This window comes from Coturnix japonica, chromosome 21 (genome assembly GCF_001577835.2).
Source record: "Coturnix japonica isolate 7356 chromosome 21, Coturnix japonica 2.1, whole genome shotgun sequence".
Classification (NCBI taxonomy): domain Eukaryota; kingdom Metazoa; phylum Chordata; class Aves; order Galliformes; family Phasianidae; genus Coturnix; species Coturnix japonica.
Window position 1 is genome coordinate 3,284,643 of NC_029536.1, and position 27,690 is coordinate 3,312,332.

The 27,690-nt window shown below is 48.5% G+C and overlaps 1 protein-coding gene across 6 annotated transcripts in view; it reads right to left on the bottom strand.

Moving 5' to 3' along the window:
- CASZ1 (castor zinc finger 1) overlaps positions 1-27,690 on the bottom strand; it is a 146,731-nt gene that overhangs the window by 14,066 nt on the left and 104,975 nt on the right. For 4 of the 6 annotated variants that reach the window (XM_015882420.2, XM_015882418.1, XM_015882416.1 and 1 more), the window contains 13 exons: positions 24,566-25,406; positions 22,792-22,860; positions 18,535-18,625; positions 16,399-16,563; positions 13,767-13,939; positions 12,160-13,028; positions 10,700-10,844; positions 9,402-9,465; positions 6,756-6,916; positions 3,524-3,646; positions 2,026-2,361; positions 728-926; positions 32-203 (listed from right to left, as the gene is read on the bottom strand). In XM_015882420.2, coding sequence (XP_015737906.1) covers positions 32-203; positions 728-926; positions 2,026-2,361; positions 3,524-3,646; positions 6,756-6,916; positions 9,402-9,465; positions 10,700-10,844; positions 12,160-13,028; positions 13,767-13,939; positions 16,399-16,563; positions 18,535-18,625; positions 22,792-22,860; positions 24,566-25,406 — 3,408 coding nt within the window. The remainder of the gene's footprint in view (positions 1-31; positions 204-727; positions 927-2,025; positions 2,362-3,523; positions 3,647-6,755; positions 6,917-9,401; positions 9,466-10,699; positions 10,845-12,159; positions 13,029-13,766; positions 13,940-16,398; positions 16,564-18,534; positions 18,626-22,791; positions 22,861-24,565; positions 25,407-27,690) is intronic. The other 2 variants (XM_015882417.1, XM_015882423.1) reach the window with 1 other exon arrangement.

Genomic DNA, 27,690 nt, shown 5'->3' on the forward strand with positions numbered 1-27,690 from the left:
CAAAGGGTGAGGGAGAAAGAAGACAACTCACCTAATCTGCCACATTCTTCTCGCTTGGTGAAATACTTGAAGCCGTTGGCTGCCCTTCTCTCTGCCTTCTCATGTTTTTTCACGTGCCAGGGCAGCTTGGTGGTGATGTTAGTCACGAAGTAGCAGCCAGGACGAAGGCAGTGGTAATGCCCTCTCATCCTGAATTCACAGTGCTGGAGGGGAGCAAATAGGTGGGTTACTTTAAGCATACATGAAACAAATGCACCCTCATTTGCCTGCTACTAATGCTGTTCCTCTGAGAGAAGAGAGGTGTGAGCTGATACTCTGGATTACGTCCACTTTATTTTCTATGAGCCACAATGCAAACCTGCTCCCCGTTATGTATTCTGCACTGCACTGTTCTACCCTGAAATATCCTGAACCCCAGCCAAGATTCCATCACTACCCTGAACTTGTGGGTTTCCCCAGTAACCATCAGTTTTACTTTACTCCATCCTGCATCTCTGAGCTCATTCGAGCTACCTTGTCCACTCAAATCACACGTAAAAGCAGTGGGATTTCTTGTTCAATGGAAACCCAAACAGTAGATCAAGTAATTAAGATCCTTCTTCCACGGATCTGTCATCAGACCAGGAATAAAATCCTTGGCCTCAGTTCCTGCTGCACTGCCTACTTGTTCTTGCCCACGCTCCTCCCGCACGCATCCTCAGGATGGGATGCACTGAATTACTCTTACCTGGTTTGGACAAAGACACTGCAGCGAATAGTAAGCAAACTGGTCTCGCACGTTCACCAAATTATTGTTGGGGTTGATGTGGTCCAGGCAGTGGGATTCTGCTTTGCCAGAGGTTTTGCACACGTACTTGCAGTTCCCAAAGAGACAGTGGAAGTGGAATTTATTGGCATACTTGCAGTCCGTTGCCAGGCAGGGATCGCTGGAACACATCCAAAACCCAATCATCACCTTCACTCATTTCACACATTTGTTTCTTTGCCAACATTTAATTCAAGGGGAACCCAGCTGAAGTCTCTGTTCCAAACATGGCCTACAGATTTCCCATAGCCTCCTTTCTCTTCAATAAAATTGATGCCGGCAATACTACTGCAACTGTAGCAAGCCCATGCACTTTCTTAATTAAGATTATTAAAATACAGCAATGCATGGTGGGATCTGTAGTTTTTAAGGGTCACAGTTCTAATTTAAAGCTTTCTTTTGGGATCTGAACTTCAGTGGTGATTCAGACACCTCCCAGTCACATGGAAAATGCCAGAAATTGCCCCAGTTAGACAAAATCTGCAGCAGTCCTGTTAAATTTTGGTACCCAACTCCCCCTGCCCACTCCTTGGCTTCTGAACTGTGCACACAGAGGTCAGATAGGAGGTAGCTGAACACTGATGTCTTGGATCCTGAGCACTGTATCCAATGTTACTTACTCAGAGATATGAAAAATTATCAATACACTTCTTTAAAAGCAGACAGTGTCAGTGTGTGGCTCGGAGTGGGATACTCCATCAGCCTCAACAACAAAGCTGCAATGCCCAACCTGACTGTGAACTCCTGAGGCCTTCTGTAACCCACCTAACTTCTGTGTATTTGTACACTAGAAACAGAACCATCATCACAGCACCGTACTCTTAGTTACCTTGCAGCTGTGGAGATGCTATGCTCCCTTTGTTGCCTTTAGTATCAAGACATGGCAAAGAGCATTTATTTCTGTTTACCTCCCACGAGGTATAAAAAAAAGCTCCAGTGATATGTCAGCAAGTTTATTTCTCCTCTGAACTCTTATCTAAAAGTGCTCCCAGATGTACTAGAAAAAAATCCTGTGTTTTTCTTCCTCCAAAATAGCTGAGGGGATGTTCTAGAGTTTATAGAAGCAAGTTTCCTTTAAAATAAAGCCTGGATTGTCTGCTGGACAGAAGGCATCTCAGTGGGTGAATACAGATGTAGAATACAACTCTAAGGAGCAGTAAAGAGAGGATTGCAAGGTTGGAGAGGACAAAGGGACGCAAGCAGCATCTCCAACTACTTACTTCTCCTGGAACTGGAGAAATCCGGGTTTGACCTGAGGCTTGGCGTTCTCCAGGGAAGTCGTAGCCAAGGGTGAGGTTGCCAGGTTAGGCACTGATGCTGGGATCTGAGGCATTTGGGGTATGGTTGAAGCCAGCTGCTTCCAAGCTAGTAGTGTGGGGGCAGAGGGCACAGTTGCTGGGCTTGGGGTGGGCACATCAAGGGCCGGAGCGCTCGCCATGGTGGCAGACGTAGCAGATGGTGATGAAGGGCCCAGTGAAGCCTTACTGTCAGTAGTAGTTGAGAAGGGAGACTCAGAGTTACTTTTCACAGCCCCACCCTCAGTTCTGAAGTGAAAACTGCAAAGAGACAGTGAAATTTGGACATAACATTAAGTACTGCATATAACACAATGAAACATCAACAAAACATGCCTGCAGTCTACAAGCAAACTAGCTGAGTAAAACCCCAAAAGGGATTCCACCCACTGTGTGGACAGCTGTAGGGCCACAGAGAAGATCTGTGAGGAGAAGGGAATTCATTAGGTGGGGTAGAGTCAGAAAAGTCTAATAGCTTGTTAAGTATAATAGCTTGTTAAATTCAGAGCAGTGCAAGAACAGCTACAGCCAGCAAGGTCAGCACAACTGAGGGTCACTTCCCATATCTGTTTTGAGAAACAAAAGTAGTGAAACACAGGGAAACATTCAACTCCAGAGACCAACTGTGCTAACAGATCCTCCTGCCTTTAACTTCACCACATCACCTTCCCTTTAGACCCTGTCAGACTCAGTCATGCAGCCAGCTGCTGAGGGCCACACTCAGTCTTTGTTCAGGCTAATCTTCCTTTGCCTTTAAAAGGAATGTGCCATGGGATTAAACTGCAGACTGTGTCCTGTACAAATTAATTATAGAGAAAACCTGCAGCATCCCAGCCTTCCTCTGTTAGTTCCCTCATTGTGACAATGGGAGCATATCTCAACTTCACTCTTCACACGAGAGTCACCCAGAGCTGAGCATGCTGCACAGCTGCTGTTACAAGACAGGCCATGACACCTTGCTCTGGCTACCAAGCCTGAGCTGCCTGCTGCTTTCCAAAATGATGTAAGAGTTTACAATACAGAACACTGCAAGGCAAGCAGGAGAACTGACTGTTGAGCTGAATGCTTTGTTTCCTTTCAAGAGCCTTACCTTCATGATGCCAACATCTTAAAACCATACAAATAAAGGGTTAGGGAAGGCTTGTTAAAGAAAATTTGTCATGACAAGAAAAATAAAATGCTTTCCACACCACAGTGAGGGGAAGCTGTCTGCTCTACAACACGTCTGCAACCAGCCACAATGGTTGGGGTTTACAGGCTCCTTTCCCTCTTGCATCCTGTACTTTCTTTGTATCTGGTGTACTTGCATGCTCTGAGAAATACCAGTCTCCTTGAACACACTGTCTGTCAAGTAGGTGTTCCCTCACTGAGGCCTCTCCTCCTGCTCTGTGTGATTTCCCAAAGCTAGAGCTCTCCTACTCACTTGGCGTGCTTGATGGCTCCATCCAAAGTGCTGAAGAGGGCACCGCATTCCTCCACGACACAGTGGAAATGCACCTTATGCAGAAAGTCGCACTGCGCATCGCAGAAATCCTTGGTACCAAACCTGGCCAAAGCAGACAAGCAGGTATTTTACAGAAGGAATGTCAAAACAGACATGGAAGAAACATTTCGTTTCTCAACTCTAACAGCATCCTGTTTTCTCATGTCATTGTCCCTGCTGCACAGACTGGCATTGCTGCTTGATCATGGCTGGTTACACAGGTCTGAATGCGGAGAATTTCCCCTCAATTGCTTTTGACTGAGGAACTCGTGTTCACTTTTAGTAGGATCAAAATACAGAACAAATTTGATAAAAAGATGACAAACCATCAGTGCTCTGGAGCATCTGTGTACAAAAGTCAGAGCTCTGGGGGAAGATCAAAGGTTAGTAAATCTGCTTGAATTTACTGGGAGTAGCAAACAGAAACGAACAAGGGAACCGAGATCCAGCACATTCCCACCCAACAAGCACACTGGCAACAACAGGCTATCACATGGATGGGAGAAACAAAGCTTCACCTACACAGCAATTACAACCTAATATGCAGAAAGAATCATACAGTCCCTAAGTACACATCTAAAGTACATCATCTAAAGCCATCTCAAAGGAACTGGTCAAGAGGAGAATAACAAGCAAGCATGGTTTTGCTGCTCATCCACTGCTGAGATTCTCCAAACTTAACGACAGCAGCACAACACACATGATTTCAGGAAACTTCAGAATGGAGAAATCAAGTAAAAAATGCTGGCAGGAAGGATCTGAAACTTAACAGGGGAATCTTGCATAATTAAGGTACAACAGACTACAGTTGCTCTGATGAGCAGGAAAGCAAGAAACAAACAGCAGCCTGCACGGTCCCAGGGGGAACCTCCTAACAATCGGAAGGTAGAGAAAGAAGGAAAAAAAACAATATCATGTACTGGAGATGAAAAGGCCAGTGGATGTAGAACACATGCAGTCAGTTAAGGCTTGCAGGGAGAAGATGGCGGAAAGTAAAGGTAAGATAAGAGATAAGAAACCAAGTTACTGCAAGCTAAAGGGCTTGTTTTATCAAGGTCGAGGGGTTTTGTACTTAGAAAAAAAGCCTGATAAATATGCCAGGGAGGTGATGAGTCGAAAACAGACGCCTTATAAAACATGCTTTGGACAAGGAAACTAAAGACAAGGCAGACAATTAGGGCTGAAATGAAGACCTCCTAGAAGAGCAGATAAAGAGACTGGTTGGAAAATATAAATATGTACAAATCAACCAGTCTGGATGATGCATGTCCTGAAGTGCAATGGAAATTAACTCGCAAACTGATTGCGTTACTATTTGTTATTTTTTAAGCCATGGAGAAGAGGGAGATAGTAGAAAACTGGAAAAAAAATATTACAATTTAGGCACTGATTCTTTCAAAAGAGAAAAAGTCGAGTGATCTTTGGCAATTATCGTACCTCTAGTCTTAACTTCTCCTTCCAGTAAAGTAATGGAACAAATATTAAGAGGGAGGAGAAAATCATTAAACATCTAGAGGATAAAGGAACCACGAGCAATAAACAGCATCGGGATTATAAAGAATAAATCTTACTAGACAAATTTAATTGCTTTTTTTGATAGAATTACAAAATTAGTGGATGAAGGGATGCAATATATTTGGATTTTAGTAAAGCGTTTTGATACAGTCTTGCATATGCTTAGAATTAATTCAAGTTGGCTTGGATGGGAAAGCTACCACACGGATTGAGAACTGGCTGAAGGACCGTAAACAAAGGCTAATGACAAACAGCACCACATCGAGCTGGGAGGAGGCATCTTGTGAATGCTGCAAGGATGACTTTGGCTAGGTCTGAGCTTATTTAACATCTTCATTAGCAATCTAGGAGAAGGAGTAAACAGTGTGCTAATGAAATTCACAGAAGATACTAAACTGGGAGGAGTTGGCAACACCAGTGCTAGAGGAGAGAAATAACACAGGGAGGCCTTGCAAGACACAGGGGAAGGTTCTGATCTGACAGTCATATTTGGAGAAAACAGCTAATACATCTGGGGGCGAGGAGAGTGTTTTTATACATAGAGGACTCAGAAGAACAACCTCACCAGCAATCATGTTTAGCAGGCGATGGTAAGCATGATACATATACATGATGTAATATAGATGCAAACAAGGTAGCACAATTTTGAGCTGCATATATGGGGCAGGAAGCTTGTTACATGTCTAGTGTGGTGATACAGGAATGACAGCCCAATTCTGCACCCACTGAGGGAACAGCAACAACATGATCAGCAGGCTGAAGGGACTAATTTACAAAGTCAGATTAAAGGAAGTAAATAAGCTTCATTAAATGATATGCTAAAAGTCTGTGACTATCTGAAGGGGGTGAACTCCAATTGTGGAAAAGAATTATCCGCTGTAGTTCAAGGGGATATAACTAGAACTGCAACAAAATCACGGAAAGGGAAATTCAGGCAGCAAACCATGCAAAAAGATCCTGACAGAGAAATACATTACATGGTAGAATAGTGCTCCCAGAAACAAGGGAGCAGCTTGGCATAATTAAAACTAGGCTGGACAAAATGTCTGCAAGTGGACTGCAGGGAAAGATCTCACATTGGCCAGGGGCAGATGGACTAGAGGACCTTCGAGTCTTTTCCATCAAAGTCTGTGATTTTCAAAGTGTCCACAGGCATTTGCAAGCAACTATCTGTGTCAGAGCACCAACCGATATGTGCCTGCCTGGGTGTATCTGTGTATGCTCAAAGCGTGTGTCTGTCTGGGCATGTATGTGCCTGTGTCCGTGTGTGGGTGAGTTTTGTATCTGTTCCATTTTCCTTTCAAGCCTTGTTGCCGGCAAGAAAAACAGTAGAAACCATGCAGTTCCCATATCTCCTTGGACTCCCTGTTTTGCCCCAGACCTACCATCAGATGGAATTCCACAGCATTTTAAGGCTTACATACTCTGTACCTAACAACTCAATGGGGTCTAACAGTGATTCAGAGGTATAAGCAAACTACAGCTGATGCCTAGCTCTTATAGAATGGAAAATGAAGAGGAGCTAAGGAGGTACTTTGGCAAACAGTGTTAAATGAAGGTCTGAGAACTCAGCATTCAAATGTGGACTAATGAGCCAGGCGCTTTTCAAAGGAGATCATTTCCCTTTCCTCTGCTCCCAGCCCGATGCCCCCCTTACCGGCGCAGGTACATCTTCCACGGCTCAGAGAGCTTCTCCTGGACAAGAGCCTTCACTGCCTTGCCCAAGTACTGTGTTGGCTCCCCAGCCCCAGCCTGGCTGCCATCTCCTTCTGTCTTAATGTTCAGCAGGTTGCCAAGGCTGGCACTAGTCTTGGACATCTGCAACAAGAACATACACACACCACGTCAAACCCAGCACACAACTGCAGACACTGCTGGTCTGAACAGCCTCGGGACAGTCCCATGGAAAGCTGTGCCTTCAAAGAGAGAAGACAAGAAGTTTGCGCAGGCTGCCCCAACTCACCAGCACAGCTTAATAACACTCCACTATTGGGCATCCTCTACCCAACTGTCGCAAAGTACATGGCGCCCATCTGGTATTCATGTCTCCTGTGTGAAGAAATGAAGCATCTGTGCCACACACTGCGGAACTGAGGTGGAGGGAGACAGGCCCTGTTTGAGTATGGAAAAGGTGCACAGATGCTGGTGCAGTCTGAATCAGTAATAACCCAACACAGCTCCTATAAGATGCTGGGCTCAGGGTGCAGAGCCAGTGATAGAAATGGCAGGCTCTCATTCATTCAGAATCATCTCAGCAGCAAAGCTGTCTCCTTATTGAAAGGAACCATCAGGAATTCATGTGGAAGAAAATAACCGTTTTTAAACAATCTCATTCAATTGTGAAAAAAAAAATAATCTGGGCTATAAAAGTCTTCAGCAAATTCCTACTGATTTCACTGAAGAACTTGTTTCACTCTCTGTGCTCGATGGATACCTCATCCACAGCACAGGACAGAGACCCATAACCCTGTGTAGAAGGCTTCTAATAGATTCTGAACTGAGAAGCTTTGGAGGTGTGGGATGGAAAGAGGACATTTATTCCAGAGTGCTGGAGAGAAAATGTTCTTTCCCAACGAATGCACGGTTCCCCAGGCCAGGTCCTGTTTTGTTGCTCTCTCAATTACCTCCAGTAACAACACTGAAATTCACAGTGTGAATAAAATCCAGGATTAGACCCAGTACTTGCGCTGTGAACTCCACCCACTTGAGGATCTCAAAGCCCTTTATAAATATCAGTTAATTAAGCCTGACAGCCCCCCTAAATAAACTGCAGCACGCTACAGGAACCCTGGCTGCTTGAGGCTCCTTAATGCCCCCTGAAGGTAAAGCCCCTGCTGCTCTGTGCAGACTGCAGCTCTTTATGGCTGAAGGCAGGTATTCAGCCTGTCTTTTTTTCCTTGGTGCTGGCCATTCAGTTTCTGCAAAGGTTTTTTTTTGGTTGTTGTTGTTTATTCCCTGGACTATTAATGAAAGGTTTCCTCTACCAAACTGTGTGCAGCAAGCACGGTGCGTTCCTGAGCACACACAGCTTGGGTCTGCAATCCTCAGCCTTGGAATGGGTTCCTTCTGACCAGTGGCTGCTTTATGTCACCTTTTAATGCCATTCCCACCTTTAAAAAAGGAAGATCTGTGTTGTATATCTATGCTGCACAACATAAATAATCTCTGTGTTGTGCAGCAATCCTTTGTGCCATACCTCTGTGCTGGGCTATGACACAAACAAGTGCTTATTTCTAAGCACAGAATTTCAAGTGAAATATCTTTCGGAGGAGTATTTTCCTTTGCTCAGGATCCCCAACAGCAGATGTACTGAATACATGTATTCACTAGAGAAAGAACAGAGTATTTGGAATCACTAAAAGGCCAGCACACAGGAAGGAAATTAAGTTTAAAAGGGACCACCAGAAATCCAAAATAGCAGAAACCTGGTGAAGGAAAGTGGTGTAAGGATGAAGGTAAAATTAAAACAACAGGGGAAAATGTGTGATGAAATAAGAGAGAAAGGAGCTGAGACTACCAAAGTCACTCTGCCCTCTCCTGAGGGTTATATGGCCTCGATGCACGCAGCACCCAGAGCCAAGGGGATGGCAATTGCTACGCCTGTAAAACCTATCACAGTGGAATATTAAGGCAAGGCTCAAAGGAGGCCCTGATCACTAATGCAGTTGTATACAACAGGAAAATTCATCTTTGTACAGTAGAATTTATCATGTGAAAGGGGAATATATATTTGAGATGATGTATAATTTAAGGAAAAAGTAAGGAAAAAGAAAGCATGCGTTATTTAAAATAAATATCCTAGAAGATGGTAAAGTGGGCTCTGCTGGACACCATTACTCACACCAGAAAGGCAGCAATTGATGATTTCGGCTCAAAACTTACAATTGTTTTTCTTATTCTCTCCCCTCCCCCAGTGGCAGAAAATGTTTTTGAGTTTAAAAAAATAATAATAATAAAAAAAGGAGTCACTATAAAAAGAGAGCGAGAGAAGTTGCCAGGTTCTGGGAATAAAAATGGGGGAAAAAAATCTTTCAGAGCCCTCCTCCATCTCGAAAGGATGAAAAAAAAGGTGTCAGAGGCTGCAATATATTTCTTCAGCCAGTTCATTAAATTAATTCGTAAGCAGTGGCTCTGAAATTATACCCGATGAAAAATGGTCTCAAAATTTAAATGGTACAAACTCATCTTATTAGAGGCAAAACATTAAAAAACAAACGCATCTCTTCCCCCCTCCCTCCCCGCCATCCCAGCTTTAATTTCTCTTGGTGGGGGGAATGAAAGGCGTTTGATGGATGGCTCTTACCTTATTCATAAGCGAGGATAAAAGAGATGAATTTGCCGAGACTGTGTGGCCATTTGATTCATTACTGGAACACACAAACCAACAGGGTTTAGTTAAGATGTGCACAGAGACTGCGAGCACTGAGATCAATCCTTCTCCCTTCAAGCTGCCTCACTCCTCACCTGCTGCATCTAGAGGAAGAGAATGATGCCCACCCTCCCTTGGGCAGGCCAAACTCCTCCTCAAGGTAGCCAAAATAGAGACACAGAGGTTCCAAGTTTACTGAATTTCACCTATTAAACAATGCAGACCTCCCCCAGTACCCACATCATCACCTCTTATTATCAGCTAACTCACAGCCCACCATGTTTTCACTCCTTCCTGATAGAACTTCCATAGATGTGCTGCAGAACCAGGGGGGGCTGCTGACTGAGGACTCATACTGACAGAGGTACAGCCTCTCTGCAGCAGCAGAACAAGTAAGGCCCCACACCTTACAGCCACAGCTGCACTTGCAGAAAGGCAACCCTGCATCTGATGAGTAACCAGGAGCAGCTGCAGCTGACTGCAATTGCTTGGGTCCTTATTTGAAGCTTGCTTAAATAGAGTAGGAAAACATCAAGGGGCAAAGCAGAGCAGGCTTGGTTATTGCCAGTATCAATTTTACTGCTGTTTTAGAAACACAGAATCATTAAGGTTGGAAAAGACCACTGGGATCACCAAGTCCAACAGGGAACCCATCCCCACCAAGCCCACTAACCCTGTCCTTCAGTGCCACATCTCCGCTGTTCTTGAACAGCTCCAGGGATGGTGACTGACACTTTGCTGGGGGCCCTGTGCCAACACAGGACAATCCCCAAACTCTCCTATTCTGAGGTTTTGGACAAGTGGGATGGAGTCTTTGAGAGGCAAAGCCCACAGCTGTGGGCTAGCACAGTTTACCAGCTGTTCTGTCCTCCTTGCAGACCCAATTCACTGCTCTGCTGCACCTGTGCCAAAGTTCCTGCACTATATGGTTCAGGAGCAGCCTTCATCCCACTGACATGCAGATCTCAGTAAGTAAAAGAAGGGATTTGTCAGTGGTTCATTCTTCTGAGAGGAGCACAGGAGATGAAGTTCTTGTCACAGAGTGCTCATGAGCCCCAAGAACCAGGTGGGGAACACAGAGACCCTCTCTGCCCCCAGGCTGGGCATCTACTCAGCTGCTGTGCAGCCTGAGCACTGCAAAGCATTGTGTCCTCTTGGGTTGCAGGTACAGCAAATTCTCAGAGCTTGGATGCTGGACAGAACCTGCCATGCTGCCTCTGTACGTCACTCACCCGTGGTCCTTGACGCTCAGGTCCAAGCTGTGCTCCTGCAGGGACTCCTGCCCGGTGGCAGAGGATGATCCCATGGCCTCTGCTGGCTCCTGCTTCACCTGGACCGGGTTGAACCGCCCAGGAGCTGCTGCTTGTCCATTCCCTGCTGGAGAGAGACACCGAGATTGAAGGGGAAAATGGAGATGGAAGAAGTAGGCCTGAGATGGGCAGCAAATAAAGAAGTGAGATCTCCATCAGAACTGCACAAATGGAAAAAGCACAGAAAAAACGAGTGGGGGGAGGGAAGCGCCGGGATTGCTGGTCAGCGTTTATTGCCGAGCTGACATGATAGGTTCTGACGTCCACTCCAGTGTGGAAATTCTTCAAGTGATAATTATTGCAAAATTATGTCAAAGTTGTCCAGGCTATGGGCCCTTTAAAGGAGAAGGGCGGAAGGAGCGTGGGGGAGACCTGATTCTCTGCACAAACTGTCATAACTAATTTGCGGGGCTGCCTCTTAAGCGTTTATTAAAGACTCCGTTAATGCTGAGGCAATGTGGCAGCTTTCGACTGCTGGCCAGGCCCCGGCCCCGGCCCCATCGTGCCTCCCAGCAGGAGCATCTGCCCAGCGGGCGAGTGGGGTGACAGCCACCGGGTACAGCCCAACCCACAGCTCGGGGTCTGTGGGGGCACAGCGCCGGGCATGTGGCATGGAAATACCAGATTGAAAGAAAGGAGGAAGAACTGGAGAGCAAATTAAAGGGAAAAAAAAAAAATCAGGAGAAGAGCAAAGAAAAAAGGAGGGAAAAAAAGTTGCTGACAGGAACATGTCTGCGGAGCTTTCTTCCACAATCCCCAAGTGACTAAAATATTAATCTGCCCTCCGGCAGTACAGCTGACGGCGAGCTGCTCTCAGCCAGCAAGTGGCATTTTATTAAAAAATAAAGGAAAATAGTTCCCTCCATGACCTTTTTGTGCTTTAGGAAACAATCTTTCAAAGCATCATTTCCAAAGCAGGGTGCACATCCCCGCCCCTGTCAGCGCGGTGCCTCGTCCTGCGCTCACAAATGGAGCTGACAGAGCCGTGCCCAGCTCAGGCCCAGGGGCAGCGCCATGTTGGGTGCTGCCAGGCGGACCCTCCCAAACCCACAATGTTGATGGTGGTCAGCAGGAGGCCGTGGGGGGCACCTGGTGCTCTGCTGGGAGCCTTCAAGGCCTAGAGGGCAGCATGCCCCGTTGGCTTGGCCATGCAGATAGCCAGGCTCCATGGGGAGCCATGACAAGATTGCCTTTGAGGGTTCCCTTCCTCCAAGGGTTAGCCGCCATTCAAGGGTTATCTGGACATGACACAATTTCTTCTCCCAAAGCTGCTCCTTTATTACTCCCTTCCCAGTCCCAGGGGGCCCCTCATTCACTCCTCTCCGGATCATCAGGCACACTTGTTCCTCCCACCGCTAGGACAACTGATGATGGCAACTCACCTGCTTCCAGTGCCACAGAGGGCTTGAGTGCAGCCGCCGCCAGCCTGGCCATCATCGGGGAGATTAACCCCTTGCTAGCAGAGATCCTTTCCATTATGGATGCCACTGGAGCTGGAGAAGAAGTAGCTGAAGGCTCACCAGATGCTGAGATGGCCTGGGATGAGGAATCTGTGGGAGCAGATGATGTCGGATTGGCGCCAGATGAACCAGCAGTCATCAGGTTAGTGGAGCTGGCAGGGAGCGGAGTGGAGACCCGGCTGGGGATGATGGGGAAGAAGGATCCAGCCGCTCCTGGAAGTGCTGAGTTGGAGAGTGCCAGAGCCAAGGGTATATTGCTGGGAAGAGCCTGGGAGAGCAGGCCGGAGATCTTGGTGGCTGGTGTCATGCTGTTGGCAGGCTTGCTGACTTGTGAGGAAGCAAGCTCAGCACCGGAGGAGGGTGCAGCTGGGACTATGAGAGAAACGGAAGACTGCTGACTGGTGGGGGAGGCACTCAGGCTGGAGTTCTTTGAGCTCATTGCAGAGAAGTCAATAAGGTCGTCATTACTGGACTCCTCTTGCTCATTATCCTTGGGTCCCAGGAGAGAGGCAGGCAGGCCCAGCACTCCTGAGCTGCGGATGTGCCGCCGCTCATGCTTGCGTTTGTGGGAGGTCATCTGGCTGGTGGAGGTGAAGGTGAAGCCACAGCCTGCCCTTATGCAGTGGAAGTGGTTGGTGGCCTTGCTGTAGACACAGCCCTCATACTTGCATTCCTCATACTTGTAGAACTTCTTGAAGCCATCCTTGGCATAGGCATCATCTTTGATGTGGTAGCTCTTGTGCTTCTCAATGTCACACTTGTTCTTGAAGGTGAAGGTGCACCCGGGTCGCCTGCAAGGGCATCGAGGAGGAGAGAGTGGTTGGCCATATGGGCCAGGAGCACAGTGCAACTGCTGTCACATGCAACACCCTGAGATAAGGACTGCATCCAGTATGAGGCAGTGGCCCTGGCTACAAAGGGGCTGAAGAGTTTTACGTAAGTTAACCTGCAACACCAAGTCAAGCAAAAAACGCTGCTGTGTGAGACAGCTTGGCAGCCAGCCCCATCTGAGGAACAGCCAGGATAACGTGGGGATGCACCCACCACTGCAAGTGCCAACCGAAACAGCGGCTCAAGAGAACTAAGGTACCAATTATGTTTTTCCACTCTTCCTAAGAACATGAGAAATCAATAGAAGAGCATTTGTGTACAGAAGGCAGAGTCTGGCTCTGAAAGGGATGAGCTGGCTGGAGAGAACTCTAGCATGAAAGTGCCATTAGCAGCGTATTAGTGTCCCCCTGAGTTGAACTCTGGCATGAATTGAGCACTGTGATCTCCTTCCCAGATGATTCCTGGATGTGTTTTCTTTCTTTCCTCAGATCATCACAGACAAACCACCTGTGTTCTGAGCTAAGATCCTGGTAATCACATCTGCCCTGAGCATGAGCTCTCTCTAGAGCAGCACTGAGAAGGCCACACCAGGGAAGATCGAGTCCCCGTGTACGCTTCTGAATTCCTGGCAGAAGGAGGCAAACATCCATCTGCTGCCACCTCACAGGCAGGATCCCTGCCCTTCCCTGCTATCTCACCTGCAGTGAAAATGAGTGGTTTTCTGCCCGTAGAACTGGCATTCCACAGTGCCACAGTCCTCCGTGGCGCGGAACCGCTGAAACCCGTCATTGATGAGCTGCGTGTTCTTCTTGTGAAAATTCTCATGGGTCATCACGTCCGAGGTGCTCGTATAGACCTTGTTACAGCCCACCTACCCCAGGCAAAACAGGCAGCCATCAGCACAGTGTTTTAACGTCCCACCATGATCTTATTAACATCAACAATAATAAACAGATGAGCAGCACACATACATTTAACAGTTCCATTTGGGCATTTCTCCTAGGAGCATTAAGTCATCACTTTAATTCCCAATCTAAAGGCTGAAACATTGTCAGGAACAAAAACAGAACTCCTAGTGTATGAAACAGAAAGAAAGAGGAGGATGCAAAGGGGTAGAAACTCAGATAACTGTGCCTGCTTGGGGGGAAAGCAAGTGGGGTTCCCACTCTTCAGAAGGCTGACAGACACCATTACTTTTTGTCATCTTGGAGTGACATGGGATGGAGTGGGACTTACATCTATTGGAAGAATTTGGAATCTCCTGGGAATTAGTTACTTTCCTCCTTCTTCTCTGGTAAAAAGGCAGAGTGGTGCAACATGAGGCCACTCTTTTGAGCTTGCAACACAAGGGTTTCATTTGAGCAAGGCACAAACCCTGCGTTCAGCTGACCTTAGCAAGGCAGTGGCTGCTTTTCCCTGACGCCTGTTCAAGGCTTCCACAATTCTACCCAGCTTCTACACTTTTAAACTCAGGCAGCAAATGGGAATGGTGTGACGAGGACGGAATGCTGAAAACCTGCCTTCCGCTGGGTAAAGCGGGCAACTTTGCCATATTGAGTAAAAAAACACTGGAATCTGAAAACGTCCTCAGCCCCGCTGAGGGAGGATTTTTTTTTTTCCCTTTTCTTCTCCAGCACAACGTGTGCCAATGCCTGCACCATCTCAGAAGTGAAGAGAACGAAAACACCACCTCTCAGTTCAGCCCAGGTTGATTCAAACAGGCAATAACAAAACCCATGACAAATACCCAGGAAAAAAAGGATCTCCAGCTATTTCCAATATAAAAGAGCCTCTCTCTCTCTGCACTGACACCTTGAAAAAAGACAGACCCTGCACGGCATTAAAAAAAAGAATTAAACAAAAACCTCCTTAGGAATAATTTGCAATGCAGCTCTTGGTGCTAAAGCCTAAAAAAATGTCAGTTTATATAAACAACTAACTGAATTTTATCCACACCAATTATGGACATAAAGAAAAAAAAACCATCCACGAGATGGATGGCACAAATCCTGCCATTTAAGCAATATTTTCTTTAATTGTGGGTTTATATTCGGACACCTTTCCTGTAAGGCACTGCTTACATGGGCATTGTTTCACTGGAAGACAGTGGGCACGGCGTGGAATTACCCATATATAGTTGTGTAAAAGAGGGTCTCTCTTCAAACTCAGAGTGACTTAAAGCTGTGAAACGTTCCTTGTACTCTAGAAAATTAAACAAGTCTCATCCCAGTCAATTGAAAAAAATGAGCGATGAACATTACGGAAGAATAACAGAAAATGTCCTCAAGAGAAAGTCACACCAAGTTCCCCATTTATCAAAAGCCTGTAAGCACGTGCTTCAACCAGCCCCTATTCAGGACAGTTCTTGAGTGCATGCCTAACGTTTAAGTATGTGCTTAAGCCCCATTGACTTCAGAAAGCTTACCTGACTTCAAGTCAAACATATGCTTAAGTCTATCCCAGCAAAGCATTTAAGCATGTGATTAAGGCCTTGTGACTTTAACTGTGGTCTAAAACTGTGGGGATTGCGCAGGAAGGGAGACACAGGTCACAAAAGGTTTCACCGAGGGCTGCTTGATTATTCTGTTTGGAATTACAGCACATGATTAGGCCAAGATTTTAATGAAACAAGCAGGTATCAAACCTCTTATCTGAGGCACTGCCAGGGAAAGACCTGAATAATTTCTTGTCTCCATGTCTGATAAACAGCAGAGGGGTCACGGTCACACCTGGGCAACAGCCCCAGCTCTGGGAACACCACTGTTGGCTCCTGAATCAGAGCTCCCAGCTGACAGTACAGACGGGTTAACTCTGGTTCCATTGGCAGAGGAGATGTGGAACCAGGAGTGCTAAGTCTAGATATGTGACATAAAAATTTTATTACTTTAGAAATTGATTATGGAGGCAATGAACCCAGTGTTAAAGGGCAAATGTTCCATAGAAAAGCCTGATTTCAGGGGAGCTCCAGATCAGTTCGGTAGAGGCAGCACAGTAGTGCCAAGAGAGGTCCCCGAATCTCAGAGAACAGACTGTCTTGAACCAGTTAAGTCCAATACAGCTTGGAGCCCTGCATTGCCTCACTGCATACACGTGGCTTCCACACCCAGAGAACCCCTCGCCCTGCCCAGCACTCGGCAGGGAGGCCAAGGAACTCTGCAGAAGGGCCTGGATCAGAAACAAACAGGAGCTCAGAGCAGTTAAGGCTCCTTTGCTCTCTGACAAAGACAGGCTGGGCTGTTCAGATGTGAAGATGCCCCTCAGTCCAGCCCAGCAAGGACATGGCTCCACTCATCTCATACACTACCACTTGGTCCCCAGTCCGGCCGTTACCTGCATGCAGTGGTAGTGTGTGCTTTTCCCATTCAGGTGGCAGCCGTGATAGTACACACTGCAGTCATCCAAGGGGCTGAAGCGCATGAAGCCGTGCTGGAGGGAATTATCACGTTTCTTGTGCATGTTGTAATGCCGAATCACATCCTGTTTACTAGTGAATCTCTGGAGAGATACAGAGATAGACAGAGTGAGACACACGTGAAGGGAGCGGGTGAGTAATTCTGGGAGCAGGGTTTGTTGTTGTTAATAAACTTGTGGTACCAGGAGTCTAAAGCTCAGCAGCAGTCATCCCAAGAGAGTCAAATTAGAGACCAACTGTGTGTCCATATTTTCTCAATAAAGGGAAAGCGTATGCACATGAAAACCTTTAAGCAGCATAAACATGACACTGGGGTGATGCCCAGAATATGCTCCCTGCAGCTTTAAGACCGCAATTCTTCTAACATAATTTTAGCTGCTACTATCTCGAGGACTGCTATAGTTAGAAAACACGCCAGCAAACTACACAGCCTGCAAGAGAGCAATCCAAGCTCCCAGATCCCTCACTGCACTGGTTAGTGAGACACTGGCTGCCACATTCATGTCAGACTACAAACTGGGAAAAACACTCTCTTACAGCACCTTCCTATGTCGGCTGTCTGCCACCCCGACGAGGTGGGATGGCTGTTCTAGGAAAATGAGGACATAGGATTTTCTTCCAGTGACAGATACGGTGGTAGCAGAGCTCAGAGCCAGATCTGGATCACCATAAGATCCCTTCCATCCTCTACCTGCCTGAAGTAATAAGGGGATACCCCGCTCTCAGAGCAGGATAAGTGCATTTAAAATGAAGCTTTTCATTTCTGTTTCCCACAGACATCAATATTTAACAGAGAAGGTGGGAAAGTAAATCTGATTTTTTAAAAGAAATCAATATCCATTTATTTTGAGGAGTAATTGAAAAGCCCTGCATTCTAATGTTTAACAACTTTTCTAGTCTCCCTCGCAGGAAACAAATGATTATCACTTCCACTCTTTCCTTCTATAATATCAATCCTGATCAATCTCGCTGGTATTGGCATGGGAATAGATGGATACAGATTTCAACGGGAATCCCTTGGAGGCTGGAGGTATGATTTCCCTGGGTGTACATGCAGGATTGCTATTGCCAATCATCGTTAATTTGTGCCCACTTATTACAGAGCGTTACTTATTATAAAATATATCTCAGCCATAAAATAATTTGCATTTTAAAAAGCAGCCTAAATCCTTATTCCCTGCGAGACCAGACAGCTCCTTTGCAAGCAGCTCCCAGACTCTTTAGGAAATAATCATGAGACCAATCACAATAATAGGTTTTTCTGTCTTTCCATTCTTTATGTTTCTCTCTTCCTGGTGCACAGATATCTGTGTCACAGCTGGGACAGGCTCATCTCAATTACTGAGTGCCAGGCTAGGAGGACCACTGTGTGCATCCCAGAAAAAGCCCTCCTCTGATCAATAGAAACCCACAGGCAAGCTCAGAAAAGCCAGATCAGCTTCTTGTGCTGTGGTCAGGCTCAGTCCTATGAGACCAGAAGGTCTCCCGGGTAGGGCAGAAGTTGTGTCTCATGCACAGCAGAGGCGAACTCTGGGATTCCCTCTTACACACTCTCAGCCTGACCACAGAAATGGCAGAGTCAAGCTCACAGACCTAGGAAGAGGGTAAACACTCAGCACGTGATGTGGCTGGCTTTGACGTCGCTGCCCTGGCAGATCTCCCAGCAATTACTGCATTGGACATGCTCCTGCCCCCAGCTCTCCCCACAGATGCCGGCCTGCTGCTGGTCTTATTGGGTGTTTTGTTGCAGCTACTGCTGCTGCAGCCTCACTTGGGCAGCAGGAGGGGAAGAGCCAGGCAAGCAGAACAGCATGCCCTGCTTCCAGCCACAACTTGTAACAAGGCAGAATTTACCCTCCTGCTTTCATTGGTGTAAATGTGGAGTACTTCCCACTGGCATGAGCTGATCAATACTCTCATGAATTCAAAATGTATCTTGCCCCCCTTTTAGAGCAGAGGGGTGATGATGCACGTGCATGCACATGGGAAGACAGCATAGAGGACAGGCACCTTCCCTAGGCAGGACCCTTCCCACCCAGTGGCAGTGCCTTTACCTGGTAGTTGCACTCTGGGTCAAGGCAGTGGTAATGTTCTCGGTACTGGTATGCACAGTGTATGTGTCCACAGTGCTGGCTGCCAGAAAACCTGTGAGCATGAGAGAAGGACAGGAGAAAGGAACAGAGAATGAAACAACATCCTGAGAGCAGCGTCTGTGAGCAAAGCACAGAGTGAGTCCCACTCCTGCCTTCATCCCATGTGGCCGGGGCATCCAACCCCACCTGCTTTATCGCCCCTGAGGACAGTGCTCCCTCCCACCTTCCTTTCCTTATATGACTCTATTTAAACAGGTGTTTCCTGAGAAAGATCCTTCTGGGCCTTTACCTCCTGAATCTGCATACGTTTTTCTTTGAAATTCACCTCTATTACCTCAGAGTTGCTTACTTGTGGAAAAGTGAGAAAGGAATTAAATATCACTCAATTCTGGAATTCTCATTAGTGAGTTCGGATAGCTCAGCAGTGAGTTTCAGAAACCTCCCACACCACGAGGAAACAAATGAACATCGGTCACACACGTCTACCAGGATCTCAGACAGCTCAGAAATTCATTAGTGCGAGTTATGTCTCCATTTGGTGTCACACTACAGAGGAGGTTGCAACCTGAGGGGAAGCCACCAAGGCAATGCAACATCATTGCAAGACTATATGGGAACTTTGAGTGTGATGGAGAGAGCAACGGAAGGAGAGATGGGTCAGCAGGAGCAGGCAGCCAACTCTACACTGTGCAGATTCTTCCCATGCACTGCCAATGGTTATTTTCCTTGTGGATGCAGTATTTGCTCACAACAAAACACCACAAGGCAAAGCCACAGGGTTTTCAGCCTGCCCTTAAGAGCAGTAGGGCACCCACCCCACGCTGCCTTCCACGCAGCAAATCCATACAATTCCTGACATACAGGGTGAGAAAGAAGGCAGAGAGGACACATGGTAGCTGCAGAGAAATGGACAGTGCACTGAGTGTGCAGACAGAAAGCTCAGTGTTTGGCAGAGGGGGATGCTGCGGTGCCAGGCTGATCCGTGCAGAGATCTGGTGTGTATTCCCGGGGAACCTGGAGGAGCTGAAGAGCTTGAAAGGGAAAAGCAGGGAGGGAAGGGGACTCAGAGGGGAAACATTCAGAGATAAAGTGCCATCTGCTCAAAGGTTCCTCCCGTCACTTCATGCTAAACGCACCAGGAGCGCGGATGATAAAGGGCATCAGAAAGAAACAAGGAAGGGCAACGGGGAAATAGGAATAAAGGAGGAGTGAGGGTGTCCTGGGGCAGCAGAGGAAGGGGCAGGAGCAGGAGAGATGGCGGAGCACCAAAATGCAAGGTAATGTTAAGCTGCAGGACAGGAAAAGGAGCCAGGATGGAGAGCAGGACTAAATAAGGCATTTCTGGAGTGCAGTGAGGAAGAGGAGGTCAACTGCGGAGACAGCGGGGCCTCCCAGAGACAGAGAGGGGATTTAATTGACAGAAAAGGTAGACGTTGCTAAAAAATTAAATTACTTTTTTTTTCCTCGGCATTCACAAAGGGAGACAGGGACAGATGCCAGGAGCAGACATGCCCTTCCCTGGGGAGGGAGAAGAAATACCGCAGGAAATCGGGATCACGTCAGAACAGGTGATTGAGAAACTGGAACAAACCCCGGCAGTGGAGAAGAAACAACCCACGAGGCAAACAGCAACGCTGGCTGCGCAAACAGAGGGCACTGAGCAGTGCTGAGGAACTGGTCCTGCTGGTCTGGGGCTGGTGGAAAGGCCAAGGAGCTGCAGGATGGCACGGGGAGAGTGAAGGGCTGAGCAGGGCTGGTGAGATGGGGTGTGCAGGCCAGAGGGACACCTGGCAAAGGCAGAGCTCAGGGACAGCTGTCCAAAAGAGGGTGAGGATGCAAAAGCAGAGGAGATGCCGGCTGCAGCAGAAGGGCCAGACACCAAAGAACTCTGCAGGCAGCCGAGCACACTGGGTGCTGGGGGAAGGATGGAAACAGCACACACAGCTTGGAAGGAACGGGCTGCTCCTTCAGCCTGCAGGGTGAGGCTCCTAAAGGGTTACCTTTATCCTGTGTTTCTTCTGACACTTGAAACAGTTCAAAGCTATTAATTTTTAAAGCACAGCAGCTGTTTAGCTTTTTCATCACAGGGAAGCTCACCCTGCACACACTCACTTACACGCATACACGCGCCCATCTCCACGCACACGCTCGGAGGTGCATCAACACCCCGATGAATTGACATGGATCTCCATGCACATGAGCAGGCGTGAGCACACACACACCTGACTGCACACTCGGGCCATTTCATCACGCCGATATGCAAATCCCAGCTCCCAGGCTGTGCGTACAGGCACAGATTGGTTTCACAAGCACACCTCCCTCCCCTCCCCTCACTTTAATCTCTGCGCTTTTTCTTTTGGGCCAAAGAAGCAGCCTTGATCTGGCAGGAGTTCGAAAGAAAAACCAGGATAAAGAAATAATAATAAAAACAATAAGTAAAGGACTCAGTGTGCTTAGTGAGTGTTTACAGACTCATTACCCTGTAACGATGATGTGAAAGAAGGAAGAAAAAAAACCCACCCCAATTACAAGGGGGGGAGGAAACCCACACAGAAATAAATATTTAAGCAAGTGCTGCCAGAAGCACCATCTGCTGAGGCGCTAATAATAATAATAATAATAATAACAACAATTTTTTTTCTGTGGTCTTTTTTTTTTCAAAATTATAAATATAGAGAAAATAAATAAATAAATAAGAAGAACCCACCCCAACCCAAACCAGCTAAGTAAGAGGTTTTGTTCTGTTGTGTGAGAGAATGGATTATCCCTGGGCAGCTTTTGGCAATGGCTTTGGCAAACTCATTAAGCTAATTATGCAACGCAGACATACAGTGTCTTGTCTCTCCCCCCCCCCCCTTCTCTGCCCCCTCATTTTAAGGCTTAGAACTGTTTTTAGAGTTGTGTGTAAATGGAAGGGATGTGGCTGGGCTGCCAGCGGGCGGCCTGTGGGGCTCTGAGCAGGATGTGGTGTCCCTGCGCTGTCTCAGCAGCCTGCTCGGTTACCTGCCCAGGGGAAGGGGCTCGCCCAGCACGGGGTGGAGTGGATGCGGTGTGAGGTTGGAGCAGGGCTGTGTGAGAGGGGAGCTGGGGACACAGAGCAGCATCGGCACTGAGTGAAACCGAGCAGTCTCAGCAATAACGGAGCATTGCTCCTTCTGCACCTTGCAGCCAAAGGCCCAAAGGCTGCTTTTCCTTTCTGTGCCCTCCCAGGAGGCGGTGAGCTGCTGTGTGCACCAGAGGAGGTGGTGCCTCCTGCCCCTCTTCTCCTACAGAAGGCATGTGGGCAAAAGGGTCCAGGGTCATCATTAGCTCCTGCTCTGCCCATGTGCCAAACGCTCCCTGCAGCTCCCCAGCAGTTGGTTCCATCATGGAGCCCCCAGAGACTTGGGCAAGATGGGGAAGCACAGTGCACACTGCCATCCCCTCCTGTTCCCCATGTGGTGGTGGGAACAAATCCTTCAGCTCTATCAGCAGAGAGAAGTGCTTGCTGGTGTGGCTCTGCACATAAGGGGCTCTCAGTGAAGTCCCTGACAGCACTGAGGGAGGATTCAAGGGCTGGGAGCAGAGGCTGATGAGCTCCAAAGCAGGCAGGTGTTCTGCAATAATCTCCTCTGTCCCTCTGGCTCTGATGGCATTACTCTGTGCCACTGCTGCAGCCCAGGCTCCCTCTCAGCACCGCTCATTTTTGCTTGGCCAGAGCTCAGACACGGTGCCCAGCCTGCACACAGCCAGTGAGGGCTCCCAAGTAACAGAGCTGCTGAACATTCCCCACTGGTGCTGAGAACTGCCCAAACTCAATTCACTTGTGGATTCCTCCCAGCCTCGGCTCTCATGGTGTGATGTCCTTCTGCCTCCAGTGGGCACAGACACAGCGGGGGGAAAAGCTGGAGCTGGCACAGCACCGGGCATAGAGTGACAGCTGAGACACGGTGCTCCTATTTACATCACAGGCTTCTGCAGTGAAACATTTTTCCACTATTTGTCACAAGTCTAGCAGCTCTGGGGAGCTGAGCACGCTCTTGGCATGCCTGTACACCTCTCACAGCTACTGCTATCCTAAGCAGGGGAACAGAGTGAGCGCAGATGCCAGAGGGAAATGGAAGTGCCAATGGCTGGTTTTAAACGCTTGGGCCAGATGGACAAACCTCATCTGCCCCAGCCCCACTCCTCCCTCTTTCTCCCAGCCCTCTCCCCAAGGAAGAAGGCAGTTTTGCCTACCTGGCAATATACTTCTGGTAAATATTTACATCTTCGCTGACGGTCGGTTTGTCAGTGGGTAATCCATTCCTAGGGAGAAACAGAGGACAGAGCTGGTCAGCAGCAGGGACAGGCGCAGCTCCTCCCTTCTGCACAGCACCACACACCAGCAGGGAGGTGACCACACACCATTTGCAAACTGGGGATGGCCACATGAAGACAAAGGCCTCCCCAACGCACCTTACAACACTGCCCGTATTTACACAGATGGGGCAGCAGAGCTATTTATTTTAATCACTAACAACCAACTGAACGCCCATGCCACATGAGCTTGGGTTACTTGGCACCGGTTGAAAACAGATAAAGATCACGTCCTCGCTGAGTTCTGCAAGAGGAAAAGGAGTTGCAGTTGCAGGCTAAGCCCACCTGAGACACACTGGCCCATCAGCACAATCCCGGTTTCAACAAGGACACCTTTGCCCAGGGTTCACTCAGTGCAGGTAGATGAGCTCCTAGCATTGAATGGCTGAGAGTCTCAACCTGTGGTATATGTGGACATGCATAATTCCCGCCAGGTTACTGGGTCCAAGTGGGGACTGAATGGGATGTTGGGGTCCAGAGAGCAGTTAGCACAACCAGCAGGTTGCCTCCTTTAACCACAGAAGGCTGTATCTAGCAGGCAGCCTGGAGGAGAAGGACCAGAGCCACCTCTGAGCTCCATGTGAGATGAGGAGATCAGGGACAGCCAGGCTGAAGACCTGGATGCCCTTCACTGCTCCTGCAGCCCAACCACCATACCCCAGCCAAGGAAGTCTCGTGGCAGGAGGAGGGTCACCACGATCACCACAGCGCTGCACACCCCATCTGCACGCAGCAGGAAGTGAGCATGAGAAAGGAAATCAAACTGGGATTCCCAGGCAGACGGAGGCTCACAGGTTTTTTTGGGCAGTTTGAGACTTTTTCATAAGATTCTCGTAACAGAAAGACCCCGATCAACCCTGGCACTCTCACTGCCCCACTGCATTTAAACACAGTCATCTCTGGTCTAGGCACTGTGCAGTTGTGTCTGTGCCCCTTGGGTATGTGTGCAGCTTTTCTACAGCTACCACCACTTTGTGAAGCCAAACTACACAGTAATACAAAGCTTGGCAAGGCCGTTGGCTATCTCCATTCAGTCAGCGGCATCACTGCAGAGACTGCCAGCAATGTGTAAGAGGTCATTAGTGGGATTTGGGCTAATGAGTTTGCCCGGACTGCAGGGTAACTGAATCACATCCATGTGTGTAAGGAACAAGCACACTGAGAAGACACAGGCCCAGTCCTATAAAAGCATGTGTGTGCCTAGTTCCTATAAAATCAATGGGCATTAGGCAGAGAAATGCTGGGGATGTTCTAGGACACACAAAGGCCCCCTCTGTATCACTTGGCAGAGTTTTGCCACTGAGTTAAATGGAAGCAAGAATCGGTTTCTCACAGCATGGCTGGCTGCCTGGGGCACTGGAGGAAGAGGGAAGGAAGCAGTTATGATCTTGACCTCACAGCGCTGACAGCACCATGTCCCCTTATCTCTCCTTTCAGCATTCGAGCCCAGGAGCTAGTGGGCTCTGGATTCATGGCTGTGACTGCTGAGGGCAGGCTACATCCTCAGCACAAGACAAAGAGAGATGGAGAGTGTGACACAGGAGCAGACAGAGAGCAAAGAGAAACAACTCATTAACCGTGCAGTATTTATCAGCACACAGACTATGATTTGCGCTCCCTAACACGAAGCTAAGAACAGTGGGAGGACACTTACTTCACTGTAGAGACTGTTCCAGTTGTGATGGAGTCTGTCTTGGAGAAAGTCGACTTCAGGTACTCAGGAGTGTTGAATGGCAAGGAGACAGCCTGCTCGGGCCCAGCCATGGGAGCGCTGCTGGGGGTGCTGGCGAGAGGAGCAGGGGCCAGGCTGGGTGTCGGAGCTTTCACCTGAGTGAGTTTCTGAATGTTCCTCACATCGTACTTGGAAGGCCGGCCCACCTTGCCTGTCTTGAAGGCGATGGCTCCTCCCATGTCTGGGCTGCCTTCCCCAGGCTTGAAAAGGTGCAAGTACTTGACGTTTTCTAGGTCATACTTGGAGGCCTTCTTGTAAGTGTTGCCGTTCTGTGGCCTGATGCTCTCACCCGTCTTCAGCTTCTGAATGAAGAAGTCATATTTGGAGGCCCGTGACATCAGGCCCTGCATCTGGGAACTGCTGGGAGAGGGCAGCGGCAGGATGGTGGCTTTGGTCTCCGTCAGCATGGAGGCATCCGGACCTGGCAGCCGAATGGGCTGTGCCAGCACCGAGGAAGCATCTTTGCCCAGCTTGGAGCCCAGCTCCTCAGATTTGGCCAAGTGCATGGGCCAGGAGAGCTGCTCTCCAGCCTTGAGCTTGCGGATGTACTCCTCGTACTTGGAGAACCGAGCTCGTTTGCTCATGGCATCCTCGCCAGGGAGAGAGGCTGCAGCCGCGGTGGCCTCTGAGGTAGCAGCGTTCAGCTTGTCGAAGCTGATCTTGCGGGCCAGCTCATCCCGCATGTTCTGGTCATCGTAGCCAAACATGCCCAGGAATTCATTCATGGTGGTGGCGGCGTAATCTCGCAGCGACGAAGCTTCCCCTGCAGAGAACCAGAGGGAGAGAGTCATGCAAGGGCCTGATTTTTCTTCTCCTCCCATACCAGCACCGGCAGCAAGGAGGGGGGTTAGGAGGAGAGGGGAGCATGATCTACTGACGTTTGGCTCACTTGTTAGGTTTTACGACTCTTAAATTAATTTGTTTTAAAAAAAAAAAAGTAATTAATACTGGGGTAAAATAAAAAGAGTTCATCAATGCCAGGAAAATCAATTTCCTAAATGTTCTAGCCGATGGCTTTTCAGTACATTAAACAAAGTTTCATAAATGTCTCTGCACTCTCGCCTTGGCCTAATATGAAGAAAAAGTAATTTTACTGGAAGTGAGACCAATGCCAATATGCTGAGGTTTATGCGGTTCTGTCCTTGTGTGAGTGTGTGTGTGCACGGACCGACCCACGGGGACGGGCTGCAGTGCTGGTGACCCAGCGGGTGCAGGGGGAGAGGGCAGAGCAGGGAAGGGAGGCAGCAGAGGTGGGGATGAATGAAGGTAGGGCTGCATGTCTGAGCAGCAGGGAAAGAGAGGGGGAAAGGAGAGGAGAAGGCAAGACAAAGACAGGATGGTTCCTGTGGTCACTGCAGTCCTCCCCTTCCCTGGCAGTTCTCTTCAGCCAGCTTTCTCCCGGTGACTGGGGAGCTCCTCCTCGCCACACACCAAGGGACAGCAGTTCAGTGAGGGCAGTGGAAACCTACTGTTTTCACTGTGAGCAACCAAGAACAGCTTCCAGTACAAGGAAAGGGGAAAGCCTGCTCAGGTGCCAAATGGATGCAGCACCCTCCATCAGCATTTGGGCTGAGGACAGATGAGCTCCCCATGTGGGCTTTGGAGAGAGGAGATCTGTTCCCTGCAGTGAGTGGGAAAGGGGCAGGAAGGGCTGCTCAGCCTGGGGGCACCAGGAGACACAGCAAAAGCTCTTCCCAGGTTCTCTCCCTTCCTTACTCCCCTTCCTGGGCCACTACAAGGGAAAGAACACACATCTGGAGGTCACCCAATATCAGTATAAAGAGGAAATTCAGATTGTTCTGACGCGGCAGCTTGGACTCATTTGGGCTTCAGTCTGACACAGCGTTTCTCCTCCTCCTCCTCCTCCTCCTCTCTCTCTTGCTTTCTCCTGCAGAGTAAAGATTTACTGTGTGCAGCAGTCCTTCAGACCTCCCCCATCATCCTTTCCACTCACTCACGTGAGCTCTGGGGTAGGCAGGCTACCACAGCAGCACTGGCAGCAGGTGGAGGGTCTGTGCACTGGGTGCAAAGCTCAGACCCAGACAGCACAGCCTTGGTAAAGAAGGCATCAAGACACAAAAGTTGTTAACAGCCCCAAAGCATGAAAACAGATCTACGCACTGGGGAGCTGATAGCCTGCAATGCCACGCACCTGGGCATGCTTTTACACAGCACTTCTGCACGCACAAGTGCCAGTCAATGAGCAATCTCACAATCTAGCAGCCATCAGCTTGCACAAATCTGCTTCCACAGGACTATGAGGAGGAAGAGACTGCCTCGAACAGGCACTGAAATGTGCACGTCTGTAAGGATCACATTCCTGTGTCAATACTGCTCGACACAGCTGAGTTCACAGAGCAGAACTGCTGCTGCACCAGTTCCCTGGGTATGTGAGAAAGGCCACATGAAGAACAAGGCTGCAGCCTGCAAGCAGCACGATGGAGGCACTGCACAGTGCTGGGGGTTCCTTCAACCACTGATCACTCTCTGGTTCTGGGCACTCAGAACCACCATCCTGCATGGGATTTTGGGATGGGGATGCCCAGTTTAATAACAGGCAGCCTGACAGGTACAGAATGGGCAGCAGTGCCCCTGCAGGCCAGGGCTCTGGCTGCAGCTCTTGCTCCTTGCACACCTTCATGGGTCACCATTAAGGTTGTTAAACACAGAATCAAACCCACAGAGCTCAGTAACAAGCCTTGTACCCATGTGGACAGATTGGTGCAAAATTCAGATGCACAACCCAACCCATTGGGAAGGTTGAGCTTTCAGATCTTTATATGAGTTTTGCAAAGTCTGAGCATGAGCTCCAGTTTCAGCACCCCGGATTGAATCCCCTCATGCCCAGAACATCCTGCATCCTCTATCTCCCTTGCTCAGGTTTTGTTCTGGATGACTGCAATACCTCCCCCAATTTATCAGTGTTGCTGCCATTTCTCATCTATGTTTGAGATGGAACCTTGGCCAGCTCCTGCACCTTCACTCACCCACCAACACACACCCCTACAGCCCCAACAACCCCCACGTTTTTGTAGCTAGGAACAAGG